We start from the raw sequence: 27,639 nt of genomic DNA on the forward strand, positions 1-27,639 counted from the left end.
CCAGTTTTATCACGGCGTGTCAGCTTAATGGGGGAGGAAAGCCCGAAGTGATGAAGGTCTCAGACGTTTATGGTACTGACAAACCTAGAAACATAATCGGGGCGGACCGAGATTCGAACCCACAATCATAGGTTTCTGGCGTGCCCAAGGTACGCAACTCTGCACAGCGAATCGCGGCGCCTGAGACGACACGGCCACCCCTGCCCCCAAATGTGCATCAGACTGCGTTACGGAACCAAGGAATATTCACCTACGTGTTAAAGAAATATCTCAAGAATTTCCTAATTGGAGAAACATGTAAATGTTTGAGTCAAAGATCACTGGATTTAATTTAGTCACCTATTATGACAAGAAAGGGTGTGCTGTAAACCTACCCTAATCCGGGACCAAGGGGATGGGAAACCACGCAGAGCCCCAGATGAGGACTCCAGTCCATGAATTAGGTATTACCTCAGAAATATCCGTCTATGTTAGTTTTGCGGTATTAAAGCAGAGTATAAAGTGTATTCTGTTCCGTTTCAAATTGAACTGAGAACGACATCAAAGAGATGCTAATCCCTTACTGTTTTCTCTGTCAACACAGACTTGTTTACGAGGAGGTCGTGTTCACAAATCGACCCAGGAATTCTCACTGTGGTCATAATATTCGTTAATTCTATCGATTACTCGAAGTGCACGTCCAAACAGGGTGTCTCCAAATGACATGATTATCGATACAGGGCTTCCTTTTAAACCCAACTGATCCAATGGGGAAACAGGATATACCAGGTTCCCAACACTCTATTGTTTTATTTTAGAGGACATGAAATGGATCGGAAGGTCAACCTCGGTGGCTTATTTCATTGCGTGTCATCACACCCAGGCTGCCTTAGACCTGTTCCGCAAAGAGATCGTAGCGCTGCGACTGTCGTAAGTCTCTATTGCAATATAATAGTTACGATCACCTTAGCCAAACGATCTGTTTTATGAGACGGAGTCCTGGTACTTTGCTCTTAAGGTCAACCACTGCCTCGAATTAAAGGACTTTACCTTTGAGTAAGTTTGATTTTGATAACACTTTTGTTAACATAATGTGCCACCAGCCATGAATCATATTACCATCGCCAACGCTTGATGACCTAGTGGGTAGCTTGACATAGACTTGCGACTGCGCTACGAATACTTTGTGGATCGGCCCCATGCACCGAACTCTCTGTGTAAGGAGGCGACGGAATTGGATCGGGTGTCGTCTAAGGCGCCGCGATTCGCTGTGCAGAGTTGCGTCCCTTGGGCAAGCCAGCAACATACCCGTGCTCGTGGGTTTCACCGATGTGGTAAACGTCTTAGACCTGCATCACTTCGGGCTTTCCTCCCACATTAAGATGACACGCCGTGATATAACTGGAATAATGTTAAAAGCGGCGTTAAACCCAACTCACTCACTCACTCTTTAAGCTGGATTCACACTACGGTCGTTAATATAGTGTCACGTGTAATGCGCTGCGATTTCTAGTAAAATTCAAAACGTCAATGCCACAAAATAATTAGACTCAATTATTTGCCGAAACTGACCCCATAGTGATGCCATTCACATGAATGGATCACTGAAAGTCAGTAATGACAGCAGTCGTTCGCGAAAAAAACGGTATCCGGAGTCGCATACAAACACGGTGAATGTGAAAGTAAGTAGAAAAGAGAAACGAATACAATGTGTTAAACACAAGAAGTCATTCAGAAACGTTAACGCACAACATATATAGATGCATACATGCACACACACACCTACATGCATGACACTTGGCGAAGACCTCAACTTGATTCCAGAATCGGACGTCTTGAAAGCAACTACCGATAAGATTACATATCCTATGGGCCCGTTAAGATACGGGGTAGAATAGGTCTTCAGCAACCCATGCTTTCCGTAAAAGGCGACTAACGGGATCGGGTGGTCAGGCTCGCTGACTTAGTTGATGCATGTCATCGACCCCAATTGCGTGGATCGATGCTCATGACACCAATCAGTGGATTGTCTGGTCCAAACCGCCATATAGCTGGAATTTCTTTTTCAAGATTTTTAGTACTAGGCTCAAGACAAACAACAGGATCAGCCAAATATCTTTCCCCTGACAAATCACTACCAATGAGCATATCTACAACAGGTAGAGTTTACACAACCCCCACCTTGACCAACCCACACACCAAATCTCTCTTCAAATTAAGAACACGGAGAGGTGCACTGGTACAACCAAATAAACCCTGTAACAAAACCTCGGAGTTTGCAGATGACTCCTCAAAAAGTGGCAAAATACCATCCAAAACCAGAGCTTGAAGAGCACTAATATCCCTCAAAACGGTAATGGGCTTGACATTAGAACTGTCACCTTTAGCTGACACAAAGCCTTTACTAACAAGACAAAAGTGGGCAGGGCTTACTTATACCACCCCCCACCCCCCCACCCCCAACCCCCCACCCCCGACTCCAACATATTTCAAAAGTTCAGAGTATGACAATCAATATATTCTCAGGAAAAGCATTTATCAAATTTTACTTTGCTTTGCAGTGCACCTCGCTTATTGGTATAGAAACTGTACTTCAAAGTTGAATTGTTTTTTAGCATTAGGTCTAGATCATAGGTCAAAACATGAAAAAAATCCTATGTTATTAGCAAATACACATATCAATATTTAAGTGCACCTCTTCTATTAGTATTCGAACAGAATCTATGAAGTAGTTTAAAAGTATTAGGTGGCACAAATGTTGAGGTTTACATGAAAAACATCATTTTTTTCAGAAAATACACATTTCAAAATCAAACTTGGCACTGTACCTCTTTTATTAGTATGAAAACTGAATCCATGCAGTAGTTTTCAAGTTATTGGTCGCACAAATGTTTCAGTAAAACAATCTTAGTTATCAACTGAAAGAAGCTGTAGTTTGTCAGAAAATCGTCGCACTGCATTAGGTATGAAAAGTGTTCACCAAGTTTAAAAATAATCTATGCAGTAGTTTTCAAGTTACAGGTCACACACAAAAATGTCATCGGAAGGACGGACGGATGGAGTCGTTGGTATAACCACAATAAAAGGTAGGTACTCCTCACTCAAAACAACATACCTGTTTGACTGATCTCCAACAGCTAACTCCTCATTAGCCGAACCACAACAGGTGTGTGGCCCGACATTCACAGAAGCATTCGAGGAAGAATGTCTGTTCTTGAAAGCGAGCTTTCTACACTCAGAAATGATATGCCCTGGCTTGCGGCAAAATCTACAAGTAGGCTCTGACGAAAACCCACCAGTATTTATAGAACCAACAAGAGTAGAACTTGATTTTTTGTCAACAAACTCAGAACACGGTCTGTTAGAACTAGACCTAGAAGGGGATGAACTACCCTTTCCTGATTTGTAACCCAGCGAGGTCCTGCCTGTAAACCCTGAATGCTTAACACATACCCTGCGAGTTGGTGAATAATCATCGGCTAAACTACCAGCCTTGTTTAATTAATCCACTTTGTTCTCATCAAGATATGTCCTAATGTCCGCTGACACACACTACTTAAAATCCCCCAGCAAAACCAACTGCCCCAAACTATCCAAATCACCATGGGACATCTTTTGAAGTACACCATCTATCAAAATGAGTTTCCTTCTCCCTTGCAATCTCGACAAAAGTAGAACCACCCCTTTTTTTAGCAGACCTAAACGTTTGCCTGTAAGAAACCAATTCATATGCCTTACAAACTAACGCCTTAACAACCTGATAATCTGAACCGCTATGCTGGACTTTTCCGCAAAACACATTTTGCAACAACATGGTCCTCTGATTTTGAGGCCATTTCAATAAATAGCACTGCCAAATAAAAATGAATATACATGTAATTTTTTTTAAAATAGCTGTCACCTTAAACTGTAGTTTCTGAAGGATTCATTTTCACAATCATTAAAGAGCATAATCTCTAAGTTAAAACACATCCAAACTTACGGACTCGAGGAAGGTCGGGTCGATACCACAAGACGTTGAAAGATGGTACTTGTTATCCTGCCTGGCCGGTTCGGGGTCAGCATACTGTGTCTGAGTGGGGTATTGATGTAATTATAAAGCTGCGGCATAATATCTCAGTGGGGTAGCACTATAAAATCGGCCTCAGTCCGGACCAGTACAAGCAGCCTCACACACGTGCATGGACGTCGCTATGTAAGTGCAATAATCTTGGACGCGACGTTAAACGCAGTTTCACCTCACCTTGCGAGCATAGTGAAAGAGATATTCTAATCAATTAAGCCAAAATGGAATGGTTCCATTTATTACTTTTCAAAAGTTTTCTCATCAAGTGGTTATCTAATTACTATAACATCGTTAAACGTAAAGTAATGTATCACAAAATTATACATTAAGGATAATGCAATATTTTTAAAATTATTTTATCATGTGTGGCCGTTGCCGACGTCGACAGTTTCACATTCGGAAATCGTTTGATGAGGATTCGAGCCACGCTGACGACATGTTTTGTCCGACAAAATTTGAAATCATTCACTAGAGTGTCTAAACACAAATTAGTTCCGTCATTTCCAGATGAAGATTTATTGAAATGTTGGTTCAAGATAATGCGGGAATGAATAATTGATCTAACGGTTCATTCCTGAAAATTAATGGATCGTTTTTACAGTACAGTGACGTCGCAGTAGTATTATAATATTAATAACAACGGTGGCAAGGTGGGTCAGTCGTCCAAGGCGCCGTGAATCGCTTTACAGAGTTGCTTCCATTGGGCGTGTCAGAATCCTATGACCGAAGGTTTGTTTGTTTGTTGTTTAATGCCGCACTCAGCAATATTCCAGCTATATGACGTCGATCTGTAAATAATCGAGTCTGGACTAGACAATCACGTCATTGACATCATGAGCATCGATCTACGCAATTTGGATACGATGAAATGCATCAACCAAGTCAGCGAACCTGACCACCCGATCCCGATAGTTGCCTCTTACAAGGTCACCGTCTTAGACCTGTAACTTCTGGCTTCCTCCACCATTAATGAAATAAAATGACAGCGGCGTTAAATCAATCTCACTTGTTCGCTACAACAAAATCAAGCCATACATCAAAAGAAAAATGGTTTTGCTAATACAACCATAATCATAAGAAATCTCTTCAGAAGAAGAGTCAGTATCATAAGTTTATGTTTATGAATCACAACCAAATTGTGGACCCGTGAAGATCCGGGGTAGAATAGGTCTTCAGCAACCCATGCTTGCCGTAAAAGGCGACTCTGCTTGTCGTAAAAGTCCACTAACGGGATCGGGTGGTCAGGCTCGCTGACGTGTTTGATGCATGTCATCGATCCCAAATTTCGTGGATCGATGCTCATGATATCAATCACTGGATTATCAGATTATAATCGATTATTTACATATAGCTGGAATATTGCTGAGTGCGGCGTTAAACAACAAACCAACCAACCAAATAGTGATCATACCCGGTATTCGCGAAAAGTCGAGTTATCCTACCCCACCTGTGTATCCCGTCACAAACACATGCAAAGGCAAGTCAATTGTTCACCTGAAATCAAATGGCACAGAGAACATATGGTACAAGTCAAAAAGGTAATTGCATGAAGTCCTTCCAAACACATTTCCAACCTAATACTCAGACGTGTTGTAATTATATTAAATTACGATTCAGTGTGGTTGACAACATACCGTTTTGGTCGTTATGGGTAGAGTATTGAGAAGCTTTACTGCCAAGCGTCCCGTTCCACTATGCGAAGATAGCTCTCGGATGACCGTGAGTGTCTGTGGTATAACGCTGCTTTGAACAGTATTTCCGTTACATCACGACGCAGGCGTGTCGGAGAAAGGACGGACAGCTGTACAACACGAGCCCTGGTATGGTGCTGACAAACCGTAGGCGAGAATCGGCGAAATCTGCGCCGCGAATTGTGACAATTATTACCACGGGGCCAAAGCATTGATTATCATCGTGGAATGTTCGTTAGTGTTCGTGACAACCGACTATTCGTCATGTCCGATATTGTTGTGTACGGACTTTATTGTAAATCTGTTTACAGCTTTCATATTCACATACGAGTTATCATTAATTTCATCATTTCTATCATAACTAGCTGCAGCAGCTGCTGAGACCGTCCATTTCATAATCTTCAGGGTTGTGTTGGTAGGAGTTCGGGAATTTTGTTTTGATTTCACTATATTTTTGTATGTTTTTTGTTATGTACAGAATAAAATTTAAAAAGGCAGCAAAGAGGGATTTTGATCCTGGCATAGTCAGGCTGGTTAGGCTCATCGTCATCATCATCATCATCATCATCATCATCATCATCATCTCTACACGCAGGCCAGACAGCGAATGGGACTTACCTACTTGAACCCACCCAGAACTTTTCAGAGAATGTGAAGACTCCCCAACACTGCAGTCTTCTGCATCACCCAGATTGTCAGATGGGTTCTATTCCTGGCAGCAAACCCCTGGACTCTCCCAATGTCAGTCCACAGATTGGGAACTAAGACACCGAGAACAATGGAGAGTAGCACAACTTGGTACTTGGGATGCAAGCGTCACATTTCGAAAGCGAGGTCCCCATATTTGCCATGTTTTTCCTAAATCTTGTCAATCACATTATTGTCAAAGGGGACAGAAATTTCAGTGATAGAAATTATTTTACTTGAAGTACAAAAAAGTACAAGATCATGTGTGTTGGCCTTGATACGACTGAGGCTGTATACGGGTCTATTCCAAAGAATTTTTGATTTATCATTTTTCATTTTTCTACATATTCTTGGTCGTACCACGGATGGACCTCTGTGTCAAAACCGCAAGCATGGCGAAGACGGTAATAAAAGGATCAAATCACTCCAACATGTCGCTTAAGACACTGGGTTGTGCCAAAGCTGGGCATCCACTGACAATGTGTTGGACAGTCTCATTAAATTCATTGCATAATCTGCATTTCATATTTACATTTTGATGCAAAATCACACATTGAGGGTATCGTGTGATCCTGAGCAGCAAAGAGAAAGCCTTCTGTTTCACTATTCAAGCCAGCCGACATCATCCAAGCGAAGGACTGTGTTGGGATGCTTTACTTTTCAACACATAACACATTAGTGAGTGAGTGAGTATGATTTTACGCCGCTTTTAGCATTATTCCAGCAATATCACGGCGGGGAACACCAGAAATGGGCTTCGCACATTGTACCCATGTCGTGATTCGAACCCGGCTGTCTTCGGCGTGGTGACGAGCGAACGCTTTAACCACAAGGCTACCCGACCGCCCCCACTTCACATTAACTCGATGCAGTGCTCGTTCACATAGCCTCTCCTTGACAAAACTGAGTCTGGGCTGATATGACACCCATTTCATTATGATAAGTAGTAGTAGTAGTAGTAGTAGTAGTAGTAGTAGTAGTAGAAGTAGTATCCTAAAACCATGGAAAAGTTAAATGGTAGGATTCCGAACATTCTTCCACCAAACAAAAAGAAAATGTTATAATGTCAAATAATTAATACCGTAATATAGTACATATTTATTATGTCCTTTCGCTGCACATCATACAGCTAAATGTCAACATTATTACCACGAAGCCTGCGAGCCTGAGTTGTTTACATGTTTACTCACATTCCACAGCCTCTTTAACGAGTTTCGAATTCTGAACAAAGCAAGTACTGTAGTGCGAATTGTCCGTTAGTTTTCAGGGTAGGACATTAAGGTGTCCGTCACCTGTCATGAGTCATAAGCCATAGGTCTCTGTTAAAGTATAGCCGTTACGGTCACCTCAGCGCCGCGATCGCTGTGGAAACGGACCTCTGGTTCCTGCCTTTCAGCGTAATGTCCGATACATAAGGGTCGACCGATACAAAAGGGGTCGGCCATTTACTGGCCTATCATCATCATCATCATAATCATCATCATCATCATCATCATTATTTATCTGAAAGGAGAAGCCAAACAATTTGTTGGGAACCACATCACATACTTGTTTCAGGACGTTAAACATGTCGATCGGACAAGCGTTTTTGTTGTATATCCTGAGACCTAAATCACAACATCGCCAACGCTCTCACACAACCCAGGGATCCACGCACAGACTAACAGCAAGAGAGACTACTAACATTTCTAGAACAACCTTTGAAACACGCCTTGAATCAGCTGATTATATGTGAGGCATCGCTAATGCCGGACGAAATTGAACTCAGGAGCAATAATGTTGCCAATTAGAATCATTCATGGCTTGATTTAACATGACAAGGGTCAAATATCACGCTAAGTGTGACCGGCATTCTGATATCATTGGCACCAATACGTGTACAGAATTTCCAATTTCGTCCAATGATATTACCAAAGCAAGAATCAGGAGACAACGACTCGCTCACTGACTTCAATCCCAAGGTCGTGGACATCAATGGATGACAGTCTTTCTGAAAATAATGTGTCATTTATATTAAAAAGTCAGGCATGTAATGGTGTTTCATCTTTATGGAATGTGACAGTTCTGTGTGGATTTATTGTAAACGAAACTGTAGTTTGTTTAATGTATGACATAACTATATGATGTTTTGTAGAAAGGAAACTGAGCTCATGAGATTACTACCTGACAATCAGTCAGTGTACTCGAACATTCAAGATACGTTCTTGGCACTGGGAATATGGAACCCAAACTGCCTATTAGGAGATTTCATCCGTTCAGGTACCAACCCGCTGATTGAGGACTAAGAATGATAGAGGACTTATTCATGGTTTTAATGGTTTAGTTTAAACCTATTTTATTCTCATGAAAAGGATTGGGCACAAGTTATCACAACTTAGAACGCCCTCTCCCATAGATTTACATGTATGCTTATTAACAGTTAATAAATCAAATGACAGAAAGGAAAGGATAGAGATAGAGAAACGTATGTTCATTCACACTGCTCACTCAAACCTTTTTGTTGTATGTACATTCCTAAAAATGCTTTCGTTCACGTGATTAGGTAAACTTGCATTTCCAACTAGCATCAGGTCAATATTTACTTCACAAGTATCTTTCACAATTAACAATAGTGAGTGTATCAATTCGTTTCTAGCTGATTTAAATAAAGGACATTCTATGAAAAAAATGATATGAATTTTTACATGGGTTGCCGCATCGGTATTTTGGATCCTCATTTAAACCTTTTCTAAATAAGTTATTTTTTGATTCACTGTCTTAATTTTGTATGTATTATGTTAATTTTGCCGGTTATTTGATGGTTTTAATAATTTGATGGTTTTAATATGCACATAATATTAATCAAACTACTTCTCTTGTGGACAGATGGACAGACGTCTACCACTTCCAGGACTGTAGATGTCAATATAAGGGAAACGCTCTTTTTCAGGGCATTATCATTTGCAGAAGCCCTCTGGCTGCCATGTCCAAGACCGTTCACATATAAAACACGTTCCCTGTACTTAGACTGAAGCAGACCTATTATAATGTAATATCATGTAAATAATGTATCACGAAACATAAAACAACCAAACAAACAAAATGATTTTTTTAAATACATACAGAAAAATATTGTCAGTTTTCATGCTATCGGAAAACACCAGATGAGAGGGGAAATTAATATATCTGTTGTTTGGTTTTTTAAAAATAATTTTGATATTTATATTGTGGACAGGGAGTCCTCTCGCAGTATTCTGATTAAAAGTTGAAAACACGAACCCATTTTTCAACTGCCTCTTACAAGTACTGAGATGGTTGATGTGGTGACGTCCAATGGCCGACGTGAAAGAAGGTTCCTGGCACTCTTAGGAACCTTCGATTGGTAGCGTCTTTATGGTGTCGTAGCGACAGTTTCTATTGGTAATCTGCTCATGTTAATCTTTATATATTTAGCTGATACTCAAGCATGAGATGTTTGTATTCAAAACCTGTTTTGGATTTATTATTATATCAAATGTAAAATAACTTATTTATATTTAACATCCTTCAATATATGAAATATCAGTATTCATTCAGACTGTTAATATTCAGTTAAAAGTTGCGTTGCGTTGTTTGATATGGATTTTATGTCTTGCAATGGGGTACGGATAGCCCAGTCATCTGAGGCACCGCAATACCCTGTCGAAGTTGCGTCCCTCTGGTGTGCCAGAAAGCCATGATCATGGGTTCCAATCCCGGTTCGCTTTAATTATCTTTCTAGTTTCGCCAGTACTATACCTGTGTTCGTGGGTTTCACCAAAGTGGTAAACATCTAAGACCTGCATCACATCGGGCTTTCCTCCCACATCAAGCCGAGATGCCATGATATAACTGGGATACTGTTCAAAGCAGCGTTAAACACAACTCATTCACAAAACATGACTGTATGGTTTCAGAGCAGCTTCGCTCGTCCCCCCTGCCTCCCCAATTACGTCGCCTTTGACAACATGTAATGGGAAGTTGAGGACCTATCTTGTGGTGAACGTACTGGGATTTACCACCAAGGCAGCGGCTGAAGAATGTTCTATTTATTTCAAGGGCACCATTTATCACAGAAAAGCCGTGGGTCGACCATCAATCAGCAATGATTTTGTTTTAACCTATTATTTGGCGAGAAATTTCGAAACATTCTACACAACATGAAGAAGGAGGTGAGGTGAGGTGAAATTGGGTTTAACGTCGCGTCCAAGATTATTGCACGTGTGTGTGTGTGTGTGTGTGTGTGTGTGTGTGTGTGTGTGTGGCTACTTGTACTGATGCCGATTTATAGTGCTAGCACACTGAGATACCATGCCGCAGTTTAACATGAATATCCCACTCAGACACAGTATACCGACTCCGAGCCGACAAGTCCTTGTTTTAGCCCCTTAATGCCGAGCGCCAGATAGGGTAACAACAAGTACCATCTTTTAACGTCTTTAGGTATGACGCGGCCGGGGATTGAACCCCGGACCTTCCGCTCTCCGGGTGGAGAGGTGGGACGGGGTCGGTCGGTTGGTAGCTCAGTCATCTAAGGCGCCGCAATTCGCCGTGCAAAGTTGCGTCCCATAGGCACGGCAGAAACTATGATGGTTTGTTCGAATCCCGGTTCGCCGTGATTTTATTTCTAGGTTTGTCAGCACCATTTCGTGCTCGAGGGTTTCACCAAAGTGGTAAACGTCTAAGCTCTGCATCACTTCGGGCTTTCTTGCCAGACCAAGCTGAGATGTCATAATATAACTGGAATACTGTTCAAAGCAACGTTAATCCCAAACTCAGTCACACAACGTTTACTTCTAGCACATTGTTCATCCTACTCACAGCATTGGTAAGGGCAGAAGCAGAAAAGAGTGTATTTGTTTTTGTCAAATGTGCGTCATTTGATATTCTGTGGGAAGCATTGGAATCTTTGTAAGAGAACGAATGTGTGTGTATAATTACTCTCACTGATCATTAATATACAATTACTCTTCTTTTCTTGAAAGGGATAGCCAAACAAATATTTATTTCAGGCCATCCATTGATTAAACTATATTTTGTCTTTAAAATAAATACTTTCTTAAGACACAAATGGATATTTGGGACACAGTCAATGTCTCAGCTGGTAGATGTAAACCAATGGATGGTGAGGACACACTCTCTGACTACGGTTCATGTAAACCAATGGATAGTTGGGACACAGTCAATGTCTCAGCTGGTACATGTAAACCAATGGATGGTGAGGACACACTCTCTGTCTACGGTTCATGTAAACCAATGGATAGTTGGGACACAGTCAATGTCTCAGCTGGTACATGTAAACCAATGGATGGTAAGGACACACTCTCTGTCTACGGTTCATGTAAACCAATGGATGGTGAGGACACACTCTCTGTCTACGGTTCATGTAAGCCATTGGATAATGAGGACACACTTTCTGTCTACGGTTCATGTAAACCATGGGATAATGAGGACACACTCTCTGTCTACGGTTCATGTAAACCAATGGATAGTTGTGATACAGTCAGTGTCTCAGCTGGTACATGTAAACCAATGGATAATGAGGACACACTCTCTGACTACGGTTCATGTAAACCAATGGATGGTGAGGACACACTCTCTGACTACGGTTCATGTAAACCAATGGATAGTTGGGACACAGTCAATGTCTCAGATGGTACATGTAAACCAATGGATGGTGAGGACCCACTCTCTGTCTACGGTTCATGTAAACCATTGGATAATGAGGACCCACTCTCTGTCTACGGTTCATGTAAACCATTGGATAATGAGGACACACTCTCTGACTACGGTTCATGTAAACCAATGGAAAGTTGGGACACAGTCAGTGTCTCAGATGGTACATGTAAACCAATGGATGGTGAGGACACACTCTCTGACTACAGTTCATGTAAACCAATGGATAGTTGGGACACAGTCAATGTCTCAGATGGCTCATGTAAACCAATAGAAATGAGGACACACTCTCTGTCCACGGCTCATGTAAACCAATGGATGGTGAGGACACATTCTCTGTCTACGGTTCATGTAAACCAATGGATGGTGAGGACACACTCTCTGACTACAGTTCATGTAAACCAATGTATAGTTGGGACACAGTCAATGTCTCAGATGGCTCATGTAAACCAATGGAAATGAGGACACACTCTATGTCCACGGCTCATGTAAACCAATGGAAATGAGGATACATTCTCTGTCCACGGCTCATGTAAACCAATTGGTGGTGAGGACACACTCTCTGTCTACGCTTCATGTAAACCAATGGCTGGTTGGGACCATGTCGATCCATGTCTTAGAAGGCAGACCAATGGAAGATGCCGACACACCCACTGTCTTTGATGGTAACCCAATGAACGGTGAGGACACACTCCTTGACAGCGATCATAAACCAATATTAGTGATAATACACTCCCTGCCTCAGCTGATTGGCACACGTTCACTGTCTGGCCTGGTGACCAATAAACGATGGGGACACGCTCAATGCTTAACCTGGTAACCAATGAACAATGAGGACACTGTATAAACTGGTAAACCAATGGACGGTGATTATATATTCTCTGTTTAAAGTGGTAACGATCAATGAACGGTGATGATATACTCCCTGTTTAAATTGGTAAACCAATGAATGGTGATGATATACTCCCTGTCTCAACTGATAAACCAATGAACGGTGATGATATACTCTCTGTTTAAACTATTAAACCAATGAACGGTGATGATATACTCTCTGTTCAAACTAGTAAACCAATGAACGGTGATGATATATTATACACTCTGTTTAAACTAGTAAACCAATGAACGGTGATGATATACTTTCTGTTTAAACTAGTAAACCAATGAACGGTGGGATGCACGCCTTGTCTCAACTGATAAACCAATGAACGGTGATGATATACTCCCTATTAAAACTAGTAAACCAATGAACGTCGGGATGTACGCCTTGTCTCAACTGATAAACCAATGAACGGGGGATGCACGCCTTGTCTCAACTGATAAACCAATGAACGGTGATAACATACTCCCTATTAAAACTAGTAAACCAATGAACGGAGGGATGCATGCCTTGTCTCAACTGATAAACCAATGAACGGTGGGATGCACGCCTTGTCTCAACTGATAAAACAATGAACAGTGGGATACACGCTTTGTCTCAACTGATAAACCAATGAACGGTGGGATGCACGCCTTGTCTCAACTGATAAACCAATGAACGGTGGGATGCACGCTTTGTCTCAACTGATAAACCAATGAACGGTGGGATGCACGCCTTGTCTCAACTGATAAACCAATGAACGGTGGGAAGCACGCCTTGTCTCAACTGATACACCAATGAACGGTGGGATTCACGTCTTGTCTCAAATGATAAGCCAATGAACGATGGGATACTAGCTTTGTCTCAACTGATACACCAATGAACGGTGGGATGCACGCCTTGTCTCACCTGATAAACTAATGAACGGTGGGAAGCACGCCTTGTCTCAACTGATAAACCAATGAACGGTGGAATGCACCTGATGTTTTTCATTACTGCAAAACGTAGAATACACACCTACAGGTACATACACTGTTATAACTACTATTAGTATCCATGATTTTTGTTTGTGACAAATATATAACATCAGGGTATTTCATTTTCATTAGGAAAAACCGCACAGTGACAGTATTCCTTATTGACTACAAGCCAATGTGTTTCAAGAGGGTTTTATATGAAGCTGTGCAATCTTAATACTGATTAAGTGATCCGTCTTCTATGAAAGGATGTTGAAACAGTGCTGCAGGCATTGCCTTCTGACGACCATCATAGCTGAGAACGACAAGCTTATGCGAGCCACAGGCTGATGAATTACGTCAGTTCGATGCCACTAGGGCTCACCCTTGGTAGAATGAGTTGGTGGGTCTGCGTTTTTTACGGAGTTAGTGAGTGAGTGAGTGAGTGAGTGAGTGAGTGAGTGAGAGTAAAATAGTAAATTGTTAGTGAGTGAGTTGGAGTTTGATGCCTATTATGACATCATTTTAAACGTTTGGATTCATTTCCCTCTTCTCACTTGCACCATGTGTTCCCGTGTTGTATTAGGTGAACAATTGACTTGGCTGTACATGTGTTTGTGACGGCTACCATCAATGGGACAGGATACGCGCACTCTTTCGCGAACTCTTACTATTATCACTATTGGATCGGGATTCATAAACACATTCTTAACATATAATCGACTCTGCTTTCAGCAGAGATTACTTAATATATTTATGGTTATAGAAATTACGTCGCCCCTTCTTTAATATTGTTTGGTCGGAGCTGGGTTTCTAAGATATAGAATATTTTCCCATTAAAATCAAATGGTCAGCGGCGGTCCCCATTTATCGAACTACGGTTATAACGAACTCAAAGGGATTACAAATTTTAGTTCGTTATAACCGTAGTTCGTTATAAGTATATATACAGCATAACTACAGCAAATAGTCGGGACCAAAAAGTAAGTTCGTTATATCCGTCAGTTCGTTATAAGCGTGTTCGTTTTATCCGTAGTCTACTGTATTTTAATTGATGTATTTGATGTCAATAAAATATGTCGTCACAAAGCGTTAAATCTCTGACAAAAGTATACAATCGTTCACTTTTGTCAGATGGATGGAAATGAGATTAAATTTCTGTTTCAAACTATAGTGAGACTTTGAAGAGACGGACATTGTTAAATCGAAGTATCGCTTTAGATGAAATGGCTCATCACCATGATGTCATACCGATCGCGACACGCCATTCTTCGAATTCTGGCAGTTTGGATGTAAGCTCAAGACGTTATTACTTTACCGACCATTTAACATGCTGGTATGGGCTGCCATTTTAGTTGGAGACGGAATATTTTTTTTATGATTTATGAAGTGGCAATATTTCAGCAATATCAGGGCAGGCGACACGGGAAATGCGCCTCACACATTGTACCCGTGTGGGGAATCGAACTCAGGCCACTATGCAAACGCCCTTTTCAAAATGAGAAGCCGAACAATTTAATTTGTTTTCACAATGTTTTCTTTTTCTGAACATCCAGCATCCAGCAAAATATTTCCTTTTTCAGAAAAAAGGACGTATTTGTGTCTCCTTTTTTTCTGCAAAAATATAGTATTTTCTATCAATCCGAATGAGGAGCTGATATCGCGCTCTTCAACACAACCAGATATGGCCTTCACACATTGTACCCAATCCGAGTCTTCGGCGTGACGAGCTTTAGCTTTTACCACAAGGCTACCCGACCGCCCCCATACAATAACCGTGAAGCCATACTGTAGTTAAACAAATTTGTGAAGCAAGAAGGTGGGTGATGGGTGGCGGCTGATGGGTGATGGGTGATGGGTGATGGGTGATGGGTGACAGGTGATGGGTGGCGGCTGATGGGTGATGGGTGATGGGTGACAGGTGATGGGTGACGGGTGATGGGTGATGGGTGATGGGTGACAGGTGATGGGTGACGGGTGATGGGTGATGGGTGACAGGTGATGGGTGACGGGTGATGGGTGACAGGTGATGGGTGACGGGTGATGGGTGATGGGTGATGGTTGACAGGTGATGGGTGATGGGTGATGGGTGATGGTTGACGGGTGATGGGTGATGGGTGATGGTTGACGGGTGATGGGTGATGGGTGATGGTTGACGGGTGATGGGTGATGGGTGATGGGTGATGGTTGACGGGTGATGGGTGGCGGCTGATGGGTGATGGTTGACAGGTGATGGGTGATGGGTGATGGTTGACGGGTGATGGGTGATGGGTGATGGTTGACGGGTGATGGGTGATGGTTGAGGGGTGATGGGTGATGGGTGATGGGTGATGGTTGACGGGTGATGGGTGATGGGTGATGGGTGACAGGTGATGGGTGGCGGCTGATGGGTGATGGGTGATGGGTGACAGGTGATGGGTGACGGGTGATGGGTGATGGGTGACGGCTGATGGGTGATGGGTGATGGGTGACAGGTGATGGGTGACGGGTGATGGGTGATGGGTGATGGTTGACAGGTGATGGGTGATGGGTGATGGGTGATGGGTGATGGTTGACGGGTGATGGGTGATGGTTGACGGGTGATGGGTGATGGGTGATGGGTGAGGGTTAACGGGTGATGGGTGATGGGTGATGGTTGACGGGTGATGGGTGATGGGTGATGGTTGACGGGTGATGGGTGATGGTTGACGGGTGTTGGGTGACGGCTGATGGGTGACGGGTGACGGGTGACGGGATGGGCAGAGAAAAGTAGCTACGTGCTACGCCTGGTAACTGAGATTTAACATAATCAAACGAATTCTCGCTGACAACTGTTCTGAAAAAATCTGAATCACAAAAAGGTAATCCCACTCCGGTTACATAATTATGTAAAAACTTGATTGAATCCAACAATAAATGTTGAATGTTTTAATGTGAAGTTTTCACGCCGTTTCTACTGGTCGACATGCCGGTCACATGGTCTGGAAACTGACGTGCATAGCGTCTGATCGACTCATTTTGACGTTCACACGTTTTTCACAAGATAGTATTCTTGAAGGACATTGATACTGACAGACTTCTTCGACATTTCTGAAGACAACACATGGAATTCCCAAGCTTGATCAACTGTAATACCGTTGTTTTATCAATTAGACACTTTGATCTTCAACTGAAGGCTTTTGCGTACTTTGAAAAAAGTCAGAGTGTGTCACTGTATGGCCGTAATCGAATATTCTCGCTGAGACCATTCCTTGTGGACAAAACGAAGAGTTTCACACAAAAGATATGGACTCCGTAAAGTGGCAGTGACAATCAACAGCATTCTGAAACAGCATGAGACTTTAATCCACCATTCGTGCAGTTGGACCTCTTTCTATGAAAACTATTCTCCAAGCAGGCGAGGTGGTGGGGTGAAATGAGGTGTCGTTCAAGATGATTGCATTCATATAGCGATAGACATGCACATGTTTGTGTGTGACTGCTTGTACTAGTCAGGACTGATGTCGATGTTATAGTGCTTTTTCGTTTTGTTTGTTTGTTTGTAACGTCGCACTTAGCAATATTACGGCTATATGACGGCGATCTGTACGTAATCGAGTCTGGACCAGACAATACAATGATTGACATCATGAGCATCTATCCACGCAATTGGGATACGATGCCATGCATCAACAAAGTCAGCGAGCCTGACCACCCAATCCCGCATTTTAACGGCAATCATGGGTTGCTGAAGACCTATTCTACTCCGGATCTTCACGGGCCGTTATAGTGTTAGCCGAATGATATACTATTCCGCAGTTTAACATGAATACCTAACTTAGACACAGTATACTGACTCCGAGCCGAGCAGTCCTTGTTTTAGCCCCTTAATGCTGAGCGATACACAGGGCAACAACAAGTATCATTAATAAACGTATTTTCCTGTTTAATTGACTTCATCATCGTGCATGCACGTCGCTATATAAGTGCAATAATCTTGGACGCGACGTTAAACCCAATTTCACCTCACCTCACCTCACCTCATCATCGTGTGTTCTCTGTCCATCATGTTGATACAACGTCTTCCATCTGTTGTTACTATTAAACCTACTTATGTTAATCTCTCTCGTGTATGCAAATTGTTGTAACTGTTAATCCATCACCAACTATATATAATTTTGTACCACGTTCATAATTACGTCCTGCTTGACAGCGGTGTAAAGATCTCTACCGAAACGTCGCTATTACAGTAAACACGTTGTTATCCACAAATTGTGTCTACATTGAGATCTCATTCAGACTCCTAAACCATAAGCAAGGTGTCAGCAAACTTCGATTTCTTTAATACCAGGGTTTTATTTTTGGCTCGTGGTTCGATTAATATTATGTCCGTTACTAAATATTATGGAGAATTGAAAATCTCAAACTGACCAAATTACTTTCATAGACCAAACTCGTGAAGATCCGTTTTAGAATAGGTCTTCAGCAACCCATGCTTTTCATAAAAAACGACTATGCTTCTTAAGAGGCGACCTTCGGGGTCAGATGGTCAGGCTCGCGGACTTAGTTGATGCATGTCATCGTATCCCAATTGCGTGGATAGATGCTCATTATGTCAATCACTGGATAGTCTGAATTATTTACAGACCGCCGTCATATTTCATGAACCATGGGAAATCAAGATCAGAATACCCAGCTAAAAATTGAACGGCTGTTTATAACATGTGAACTTGCTTAATGTGTCATCATGACCCGTCGTGCATGATTGTTGTTCATGCTATCAACCAGCGGTTTGTTTAGCCCAGACGCGATCATTTACAGGCGACAGTGATATGACTGGACTGGGGCGCTCAAATATCACTCCACTTTTCAAAAGCGACGAGAAACCAGAGACTTATTTCATCAGGCCTTAGATAGAACGCTGTTATTAAATGACATCGGACACCGGAAAAACATCCATTAATGCATTTTCAGATTTCTATAACTCAATAAACTATGTCCTTTCTCTCTAAGTGCTCATGACGTGTCTCTGTAGCAGCTGCTCATGGTTAATAGTTTTTCATTGCCTCAATTATACCTTGCACGCATTTATGTAACTCTAGCGTGACAGGTATGAATCATGACGTGGGAGGGACGTGTGACATGTTGTTTATTGATTGAATTATTTGCACTAAAATATGACATGAAGAGATCATATGTTTTGAGGTTATGTTTTTTTTAACTTGTATTTTGCAAAAATGCAAATTGCTGTACGCGGGTGTTTGAATTTCAATCTGTTCTTGTAAAATAGAAAATCTCATAGACATTGTGAAATATTTTGCTAGTGATCTAGGAAGCTTTCTCCTTTGAGTGCTGCTGCACTCAGCAATATTCCAGCGAAATGAAGGAGGTAGAGTCTGGACCAGATTATCCAATGTTTGACATCGCAATTGGGATACGATGACATGTATTCTCGTGACAAGTATTGAATATTGCTGAGAAGCGACTATCTTTCAACGCATACACACACAATAGGTAGGAACCACATTTCTGCTACCATTGTTCAATAATGTTCTCGAACCGTGGTTATAAGTGAGGATGAGTTGGGGTTAACAAGTACACCATAGCGTGCCAGCTTGACGTAAAAGGAAATCCTGAAGTGACACAGGTCGTTGATGTTTATAACTTTGGTGAAATCAACGGACATCATAAAGTGTTGACCAAGTTATGATTATAGGCAGGACGTATCAGGGATACAAACATCTGCGGATCCTGAAACGCCCAAGGGGCGCAACGATAGTTAATCAGAGACGGGCCTAAGACTACTGGATCCCAGAGCCACTGCGTCGGTGAACAACGATATGCGGTATTCCCTTTGGCCGAGAGTGGGCACACATGAAACTAACGTTCTGTCACTTTGGTATTCATAAAACAAGCCTTTTTGAGATCGCATGAAGCTTACATCTTTCCGCCACCGAAATGAGTAACAACGAGAATCACGGGAGGTGTTTTTTTTATTAGTTGGTTGCTCTTAATCAATACAACCCGGGAGTTCTGACGTTAAAACACAATCGCAATAGTTGCTTAATCACACCGTGAGACAACAGAACTCTTTGTTCATATGTTTTTCACATGAATATATTCGCGAAATGACGTAAGTACTAACAAAACCTTGACCATCACCGGTATTGAGTTGCAAGCTTTTCCATTATTTGTTTGTATGTTGTTTAACGCTGTAATGAGACATTTCCAGCTGTATGACGGCGTCCTGTAATATGTACGATTCTGGACCAGACAACCCAATAATTGACATTGCGAGCAACAACCGAGGCACGATGCCAAGAGGTGAGTTGCGCCCCTGAAACGTGCCATACATCACATATTTGTCCTGAAATATGTTCTGGGTTTGTCAGCACGTAAACGTCTGAGACCGGCATCACTTCGTGTTTTCCTCCGAAGTCCTGGGTAGAATAGGTCTTCAGCAACCCATGCTTGTCGTAAGAGGCGACTAACGGGATCGGATGGTCAGACTCGCTGATTTGGTTGAAGCAGGTCATCGTATCCCAATTTCGTGGATCGATGCTCATGATGTCAATCACTGGATTGTCTGGTCCAGACTCGATTATTTACAGACTGCCGACATATATAAAGGTGGAATATTGCTGAGTGCGGCGTTAAATAACAAGCCAACCAACCAACACCTTGATACAACTGGATATTGTTCCAAGCGACATTACACCACACTCACTGTCCGATAACAAGATCATTTCACACGGGAAGCATTAGCATAGACTTTACAGAAACACCTTGCACTTAATAAAATACACCCACACCATTCCAGTTCCACTCTACCACTACCCATCGGAGCAGGACACTCGTTTGGCTACCAATGACACAATATTTTGTTTGTTTGTTGTTTTACACTCAGCAATATTCCACCTATATGACCTCTGTAAATAACCGAGTCTGAGCCAGACAATACAGTGATTGACATTATGAGCATCAATCCACGAAATTGGGATACAATGACATGCGTCAACCAGGTCAGCGAGTCTGACCACCCGATCCCGTTAGTTGCCTTTTACAAGCATAGTCGCCTTTTACGGCAAGCATGGTTTGCTGGAGACCTCCGGATCTTCACGGGTGTGAAGACACAATAACTGAGCTTCCGCGACAACTCTCAGTAATCTACAGGTATAAACGAGCCTCGGCCTGTCGGCTTATTTGAACCTCAAACATGCGGCTTTTTAGGTTCAAGTGAAAGCACCTTGGATGCTCACCTTGCTTCTTTTCATGATCAGATTATCCATGATATGATTTGTCAATAATATACCAGTAAAAGTAGGTTTCAGAAAGGTCTTATGATTTCACAGCGTTATTTGGTTTCAAAAATGTGTTATTGTTTTAAAAAGTTCAAATTAGTTTCACAAAGGTGTCTTGTTTCACAAAATTATTTCACCAGTTGGAATGGTTTCATAAAGTATCACCAAAGTTGTCGTGGTTGTTCAATTGGGTTTTCATTACACGTTGATCGGCCTCGCCGTGATATAACAGAAATTCTTTCCAAAGTGGCGTTATACTCACTTATTCGCTCACTAATTCCCCCAGTGATGTTACCTCTACTAGTTTTACATCTACCATCACTTCTACCACCTAAGAAATTAAAGGCAAGGCGAAAGTTACCCAAAGTTTAATCCACTTTCTGCCGAACATACTAAAAAAACAATAAGTTGTCAAACCGATTCTCTCAAACAGACAAAATTCAGAAAACAAAAATTAATTAATTTTGGTTAGTGTAATGTTTTTTCTCTTTCATGTCTGAGTACTCTGCCTTAGGGACTAAAAACTAAGTGTTGAGCATTTTTTGGCCCATTCCAACAGATTCCGTTTGCTTCGTTCGCCCGCTTGCATGTATAAAATAATACGAAAAAAGCATAGGTTGTATTCCCAAACACAAGACTTACCAGATTAGAGTGAAAACGTCGTGACGGGGTGAACTGTTGAAGGGTTTAATTTTGTTTATCACGTCGTTGTGTGTGTAGGATTCCCAATATGGATACAATGTCTGAAGACCGCCGTCATATAGCTGGAATTTCGCGGCGTTAAACAACCCAAAACAACAAACAAACAAAAGAATACCTTAAGCCTATTCTTGTGGGTCCCGGCCTCATATTTCTGGAATACTGCTGAAAGCGGCGTAAAATCTTGCTCACTCACTCTTAGCTAAATCATTCAGTATTAATTTAAAATATCAGACCATCCTCGATTATAGAATGCCTACAGATTGTAATCAATATTTGAAGTGAGTTATGCCCTGATGCGCACGCGCAACGCATGACGCAACCCGTGAACGCCATGTTGGCCACTGGTATAGAACCCGTCCGCTACGGGTTTGCAACGTGCGCATGTCAGACTGAGCACACTGACATCGGAAGACAAAATAAACGATTTCCTGACGAAAATGTTAAACGCGTTATGATTACCTTACATTAATGACGGAATCTGATTGGCTTAGACCATTCTATTATATACCCACTAACATGTAACAGTTCTTGTGTCCCCCTCCAAATTTTCCGAACTGTTGGTGTCACATTTGGAACATACCAAGCGCAAATGTGTATCTCGATTTTTATGATGCAAGACTCCATTCTCCAGATATTTACGGTATGTTTTTATTAAATATATCTTTGAGTAATACTGCTTGTTTTCTGGCTGATATTTTTCTGTAAATATGACAAATGCCAAACTGTTGTATTCCTACCGATTCGAACCACATCATGGATTCATAAGACATTCCCGCAATATATAAATAGATGTGCAGTAATATAAAGTCGCTGTCCAACAGTACCTCGGGTGACAGAGTTACCCTCTACTGACACAGAGCTCGAGGGTACACCATCCCTTTTCCCCATCGAGACCGAGGACAGCTTATAATGCACTTGACCCGTGAAGATCCGGGGTAGAATAGGTCTTCAGCAACCCATGCTTGCCGTAAGAGGCGAATAGCGGGATCGGGTGGTCAGGCTTGGTTGATGCATGTCATCGATCCCAATTGCGTTGATAGATGCTCATGATATTATTCACCGGATTGTCTGGTTCAGACTCGATTATTTATACAGACCGCCGTCATATAGATGGAATATTGCTGAGTCCGGCGTTAAACAAAAAAAATCTTATAATGTATTGCTGATGCCTCCGTTGTGATTAACCAGATCCGCTTTATTTCATGCGATATTTCTGGTACGTTACAGAGTAATGGATGGTATGAGCCACATACAAGCCACCAGCTATAGCTGAGCCAAGTACAGTAAACTACGGTTATAACGAACTCAAAGGGACTACTAATTTTAGTTCGTTATAACCGTAATTCGTTATAAGCATATATACAGCAGAACTACAGCATATAGTCGGGACTAAAAAGTTAGTTCGTTATATCCGTTAGTTCGTTATAACCGTGTTCGTTATAACCGTAGTTTACTGTAGTGAAGCAAACACGAACACACTTTTTTTCATGCGACCAGATATGATGTTAATAGAACATACATTCCGGGAAAACATTATTGTCATAATTGATTGTCACAAGTGATTGCTTAAAAGATTTGACATTCAAAGTATGACGATTCCAGTTATTATATTTATGAGGTTTGCCTGGCATGCGTTTATTGGATCCTAATTAGTCTATGATGGCTTGGATCTCTTTGTCTCAGTCTTTGTTTAATAAGTCGTCATATAGCTGGAATATTGATGAGTGCGGCGTTAAACAACAAACAAACAAAAAAAAACTAACGGTTTAATAACCCAGACTCTGGGGAAGGGCAGCGTTTAAATAATGAAAATACAGTTAAAGCATTGTGTCGAACTTTTAGTTAAAGCTTTATCCCTGAGGATAACTCGAAGTATTTACGTAGGTCCCTTCAACTTCGACACAACGGTGTTTGACTGTATATATAATGGGAAAAAAATCATTGACGATATATATGAGGATGGTGGATTTACTAATGTAGTTGTGTAACTGTGGATTTTGAAACTGGGAAGATCCTGGTTGGAATAGGTCTTCAGCTACCCATGCTTGCCGTAAAAGGCGACTCTGCTTCTCGTAAGAGGCGACTAAGGTGATCGGGTGGTCCGGCTCGCTGACTTGGTTGAAGCATGCCATCGTTTCCCAATTGCGTAAATCGATGTTCATGATGCCAATCACTGGATTGTCTGGTTTAGACTCGATTATTTACTGGCCGGCGTCATATAGCTGGAATATTGCGACATGTCATTCACCTGCTCCGTGGGAAGGTATATCGGACATCATCAACTATTATACAATGTAACACACCTCCATTATATTATGATCAATAACCCTGAACCATTACGCCACCATAGCGTCGTCTATATCGAAGACGTCTGTTGATATGGGACATGTTTACCATTCAAGGGAATCATTGAACGACGTATTGTCATCAAAATGGGCTGCACAGTAACTACCAACTGAATTGGCATTTTCAGGATTTGGAACATGACAAATATCCATCAAATAACCATGAGGATTTTAGGGTAAATATCGTACAAATCAGTACTACTAGGATTTTTGAACGAAATCTCATATGAACACCTTAAATTTTTATATAAAATACCAAAGGCGGGTTTCTAATAATCGCGGCCATCAAACAGTTTCTGCTTTCCCTGAAGCAGTTTCCTCAAATAGTTTCCCGGATCTCCCCCTCTTGTCCCACGTTTAGAATAGAAATTTATGAACAGTTGTTGGCTTGTTTTCGTTGCTGCTGGCACTTCCTGGTACACTGGAATTAGCCTGCGAATGGCTACACACAATCACTAAGACGAGTCTTCAAAGAAGAGTGGAATATATTAAAAAACATTACTATGGATACCCGTTCCTTTCAGAGCTGATGTGCCATCAATAAGTGAAACAATGAGAATGCCAAGGGATTGTCAGGCTATACACGTACATGTACTTCTTTCTTGTGTTCTTCAAACTGACTTAAATGGTGTTTGCGTCTATAGAGGTATAAACGTAGAACCTGGTACATACTGTGTATATCCGCGTAGTGGGCGTGGCTTGATTAAGGAAACATAACGAACACATAATTGCATTATTAATAGCCAGTCAAATGCTACGAAATCATATACAAGTTATTCTCAAAGGGCGGGTTTATCTAGAGGATAGGATCTGGCTCAGAATAGTTCAGCAACCCATGGTTGCCGTAAAAGGCGACTAATGGGATCGGGTGGTAAGGCTCGCTGCATGTCATCGATTACAATTGCGTGAATAGATGCTCATGATGTCAATCACTGGCTTGTCTGATACAGACTCGATTATTTACAGACCGCCGTCATGAAAGTGAACTATTGCTGAGTGCCTCGTTAAACAACAAACAAATAAACAAACAAACACATTTTCTGGAGGATAACCGACGCATTGCGGAGTATTTGACCCGATTGAATGATGTAGTTTCCAAACTTTTGGGGACGGACTTACAGCACTCATTTACTGGGGACAGGTAATCCATCATTCTGAGTATTGAGTAATTTATTCTGAATATTACCCATTGACATTATATGAGAGAAAATAAAGAAAATAACGTATGAAAGGTCAACCCTACAAAGAAAGTTTACTCAGGAAGTCTGTTGTTCAGATTGCGTCATGTAATTAATTTGAGACGTCATGGACAATGGATGACGTTATTTCGTATTCTGTTTCAACACTGAAGCACTATGAAGTCATGTGGCATCAATTGATCAGTCAGTGTTGAAAATCGATAATGTGCACACGTGCAAATTTTGGAAAGTACTTAAACATTATCATCCTACCCTTATGCGTAGCATAACGAATGTATGCAACATTTTCTGTGCAGATACATGTATTTATATTTGCTCTTTATCTGCCTGTAACGTGCGAGATGACTAATTTGCTAAGTGTTGGAGAGATGGATGTTGTGACGTCACTTCCAAAACGAACTATGGTGGTGAATGAGTCCAGGGAATACGCATGCATCTTGGACTTGAATCAAACTTGCTCGGAGTGTCAGTTAATGCGAGCGACGTCTCCCTTTAAACGCTGATAAGGGCAACAGCTGGAGGAAAGCCTTCACACGGTCGGTTAATCAATTATAAGCAAGACGTGAGTATGGTGAATCACTAAGTAATGTGTTATTATTCTTTGGTTTTATTAATTATACATATATGTTGCACAAACAGTGTGCCTACACAAACAAAACACATTAACACATTTTATTATTCTAGTTACATTTCTGTCACTCTTTTAGACATTCGGTAAAACAACATATTCTGCAGTAATTATTCCCTGTAGGCGTTTGTCAGGACTAACCTTTATTCACTCAAGGCTATGAACATAGGGCAATGAAGCGTTTCCAGGGGTCTTTTATTGTGACATGGTGGAAAAATATAGTTGTTCTATTTAAATGTACAAAGAATGTGGCGACAGAAAAGAAACAGTTTCCTCAGAATAGATATGTCTTACATTTACACATCTTGGTTGTTTTGACAACAGATGATCGATTAATGTAATAATGTGAAAAGAACCTACTTGTTTCAATGAAATACTCTCAGTTAAACAAATAATGGTATTCATCTGTAGTATCATTTGATAGACATAATGTACATTTTCCTTCCATAAGGGTCTTGTAGAATCTGTTTTTTTCTCGAAGTTTCTCGATCAGAGTTCAATGTTTTAATATATAGATCTGTGAGTATATTCTTTATTTTATGATGAGGCCAATTATAGATAGAATTGATCCATCCAGATGAGATCATGGCCTGTCTTAATAAAAGTGTCATAAAAGCAAGAAATCACTGTAAGTTTCAGGAGACCCAACCGAAAAAATAAATGGCGAATGAACAATTTGCTAGGAATATCAAATGAGCCGAATTTATTAATTCTATATATAAATTTAATGTTGTTATTATAAGCTACATAAAGAGACGTGTTTTCAAGACACAGCTCATATTTCGTTGTTTTCTGGTAACGTTCACCTGTAATGGGATACAATGATGAAATAATTAGATTTGTATCAGGTTTGAGAATGAGATCCCCGCGATACTCATTTAAAGGGTTATCATCATTAACAAGTAGGGGTACTCTAACAAGTAGTTCCAACTCCCAAGATAAACAATAGTCACGTGATTGAAATGCGAGGTGAAATCACAAACACACCGAGAAGCATTATTCATCCATTATCGCTGCACCTTCAAGATTGTAAGATATCTTGGTATCATTTCTTGTGATAAGTGTGTTGGGTTTAATGCCTCTAACTTAATATAATATCACGATGTCAGCATTAGAGACCGACCATATGATATTCTGAGAGGGGATATTGTATCGAGATTAGATATGTTTTGCAGCTGCAGCAACAAACGGGATATTTTTTTTAAAACTATGAGGCTGATTTTATAAAATGAAAACCACCTTGCAACAGTGTAATTTTTGCGACAGGAAATTTCTTTTCTTTACAACAGTATGAAGCAAAATAATATTTTTCAAGAATTTTCGAAGACCATTTATTTTTCGATACAATCCTTGCCTGCCCGCCTCCATAGTTCAGTGGTTATGGTGTCTGCCCTGAGAGCTGTTGACCATTGGTTCGATCCCCATGCACGTCAAACCAAATAATGTTGTTATCAATAAAAATCTGGATATGTTTGCCATCACTGAAACTTGGCTTCATGAAGAGGACATAACATGTTGGCAATAAAGAGAATGCCACCCACTTGATATAAATACTTTCATATGCCCATGATAGAGAACCTAGAATTCGGCTGTGCTGT

At 41.2% G+C, this 27,639-nt stretch overlaps 2 protein-coding genes across 5 annotated transcripts in view; both read right to left on the reverse strand.

The window, feature by feature from the left end:
- Nucleotides 1-27,639, reverse strand: part of LOC139470334 (PDF receptor-like) — a 247,600-nt gene that overhangs the window by 184,844 nt on the left and 35,117 nt on the right. For 2 of the 4 annotated variants that reach the window (XM_071252706.1, XM_071252710.1), the window contains exon 1: nt 5,680-5,800. The exons of 1 other annotated variant lie outside the window; for it this stretch is intronic. The gene's annotated coding sequence lies outside the window, so the exon portion shown is untranslated. Of the gene's footprint in view, nt 1-3,961; nt 4,025-5,679; nt 5,801-27,639 lie in introns of those variants that run through there. One more of the 4 variants, XM_071252707.1, reaches the window with a different exon arrangement.
- Nucleotides 15,703-17,935, reverse strand: LOC139470027 (putative proline-rich protein 21). The gene is made up of 2 exons (XM_071252319.1): nt 17,907-17,935; nt 15,703-16,354 (listed from the first exon to the last, which is right to left on the reverse strand). The coding sequence occupies exons 1-2, from the start codon at nt 17,933-17,935 to the stop codon at nt 15,703-15,705; spliced, it is 681 nt and encodes a 226-aa protein (XP_071108420.1).

Source organism: Haliotis cracherodii, unplaced genomic scaffold (assembly GCF_022045235.1).
Source record: "Haliotis cracherodii isolate W230 unplaced genomic scaffold, xgHalCrac1.p SCAF_20, whole genome shotgun sequence".
Taxonomy (NCBI): Eukaryota; Metazoa; Mollusca; class Gastropoda; order Lepetellida; family Haliotidae; genus Haliotis; species Haliotis cracherodii.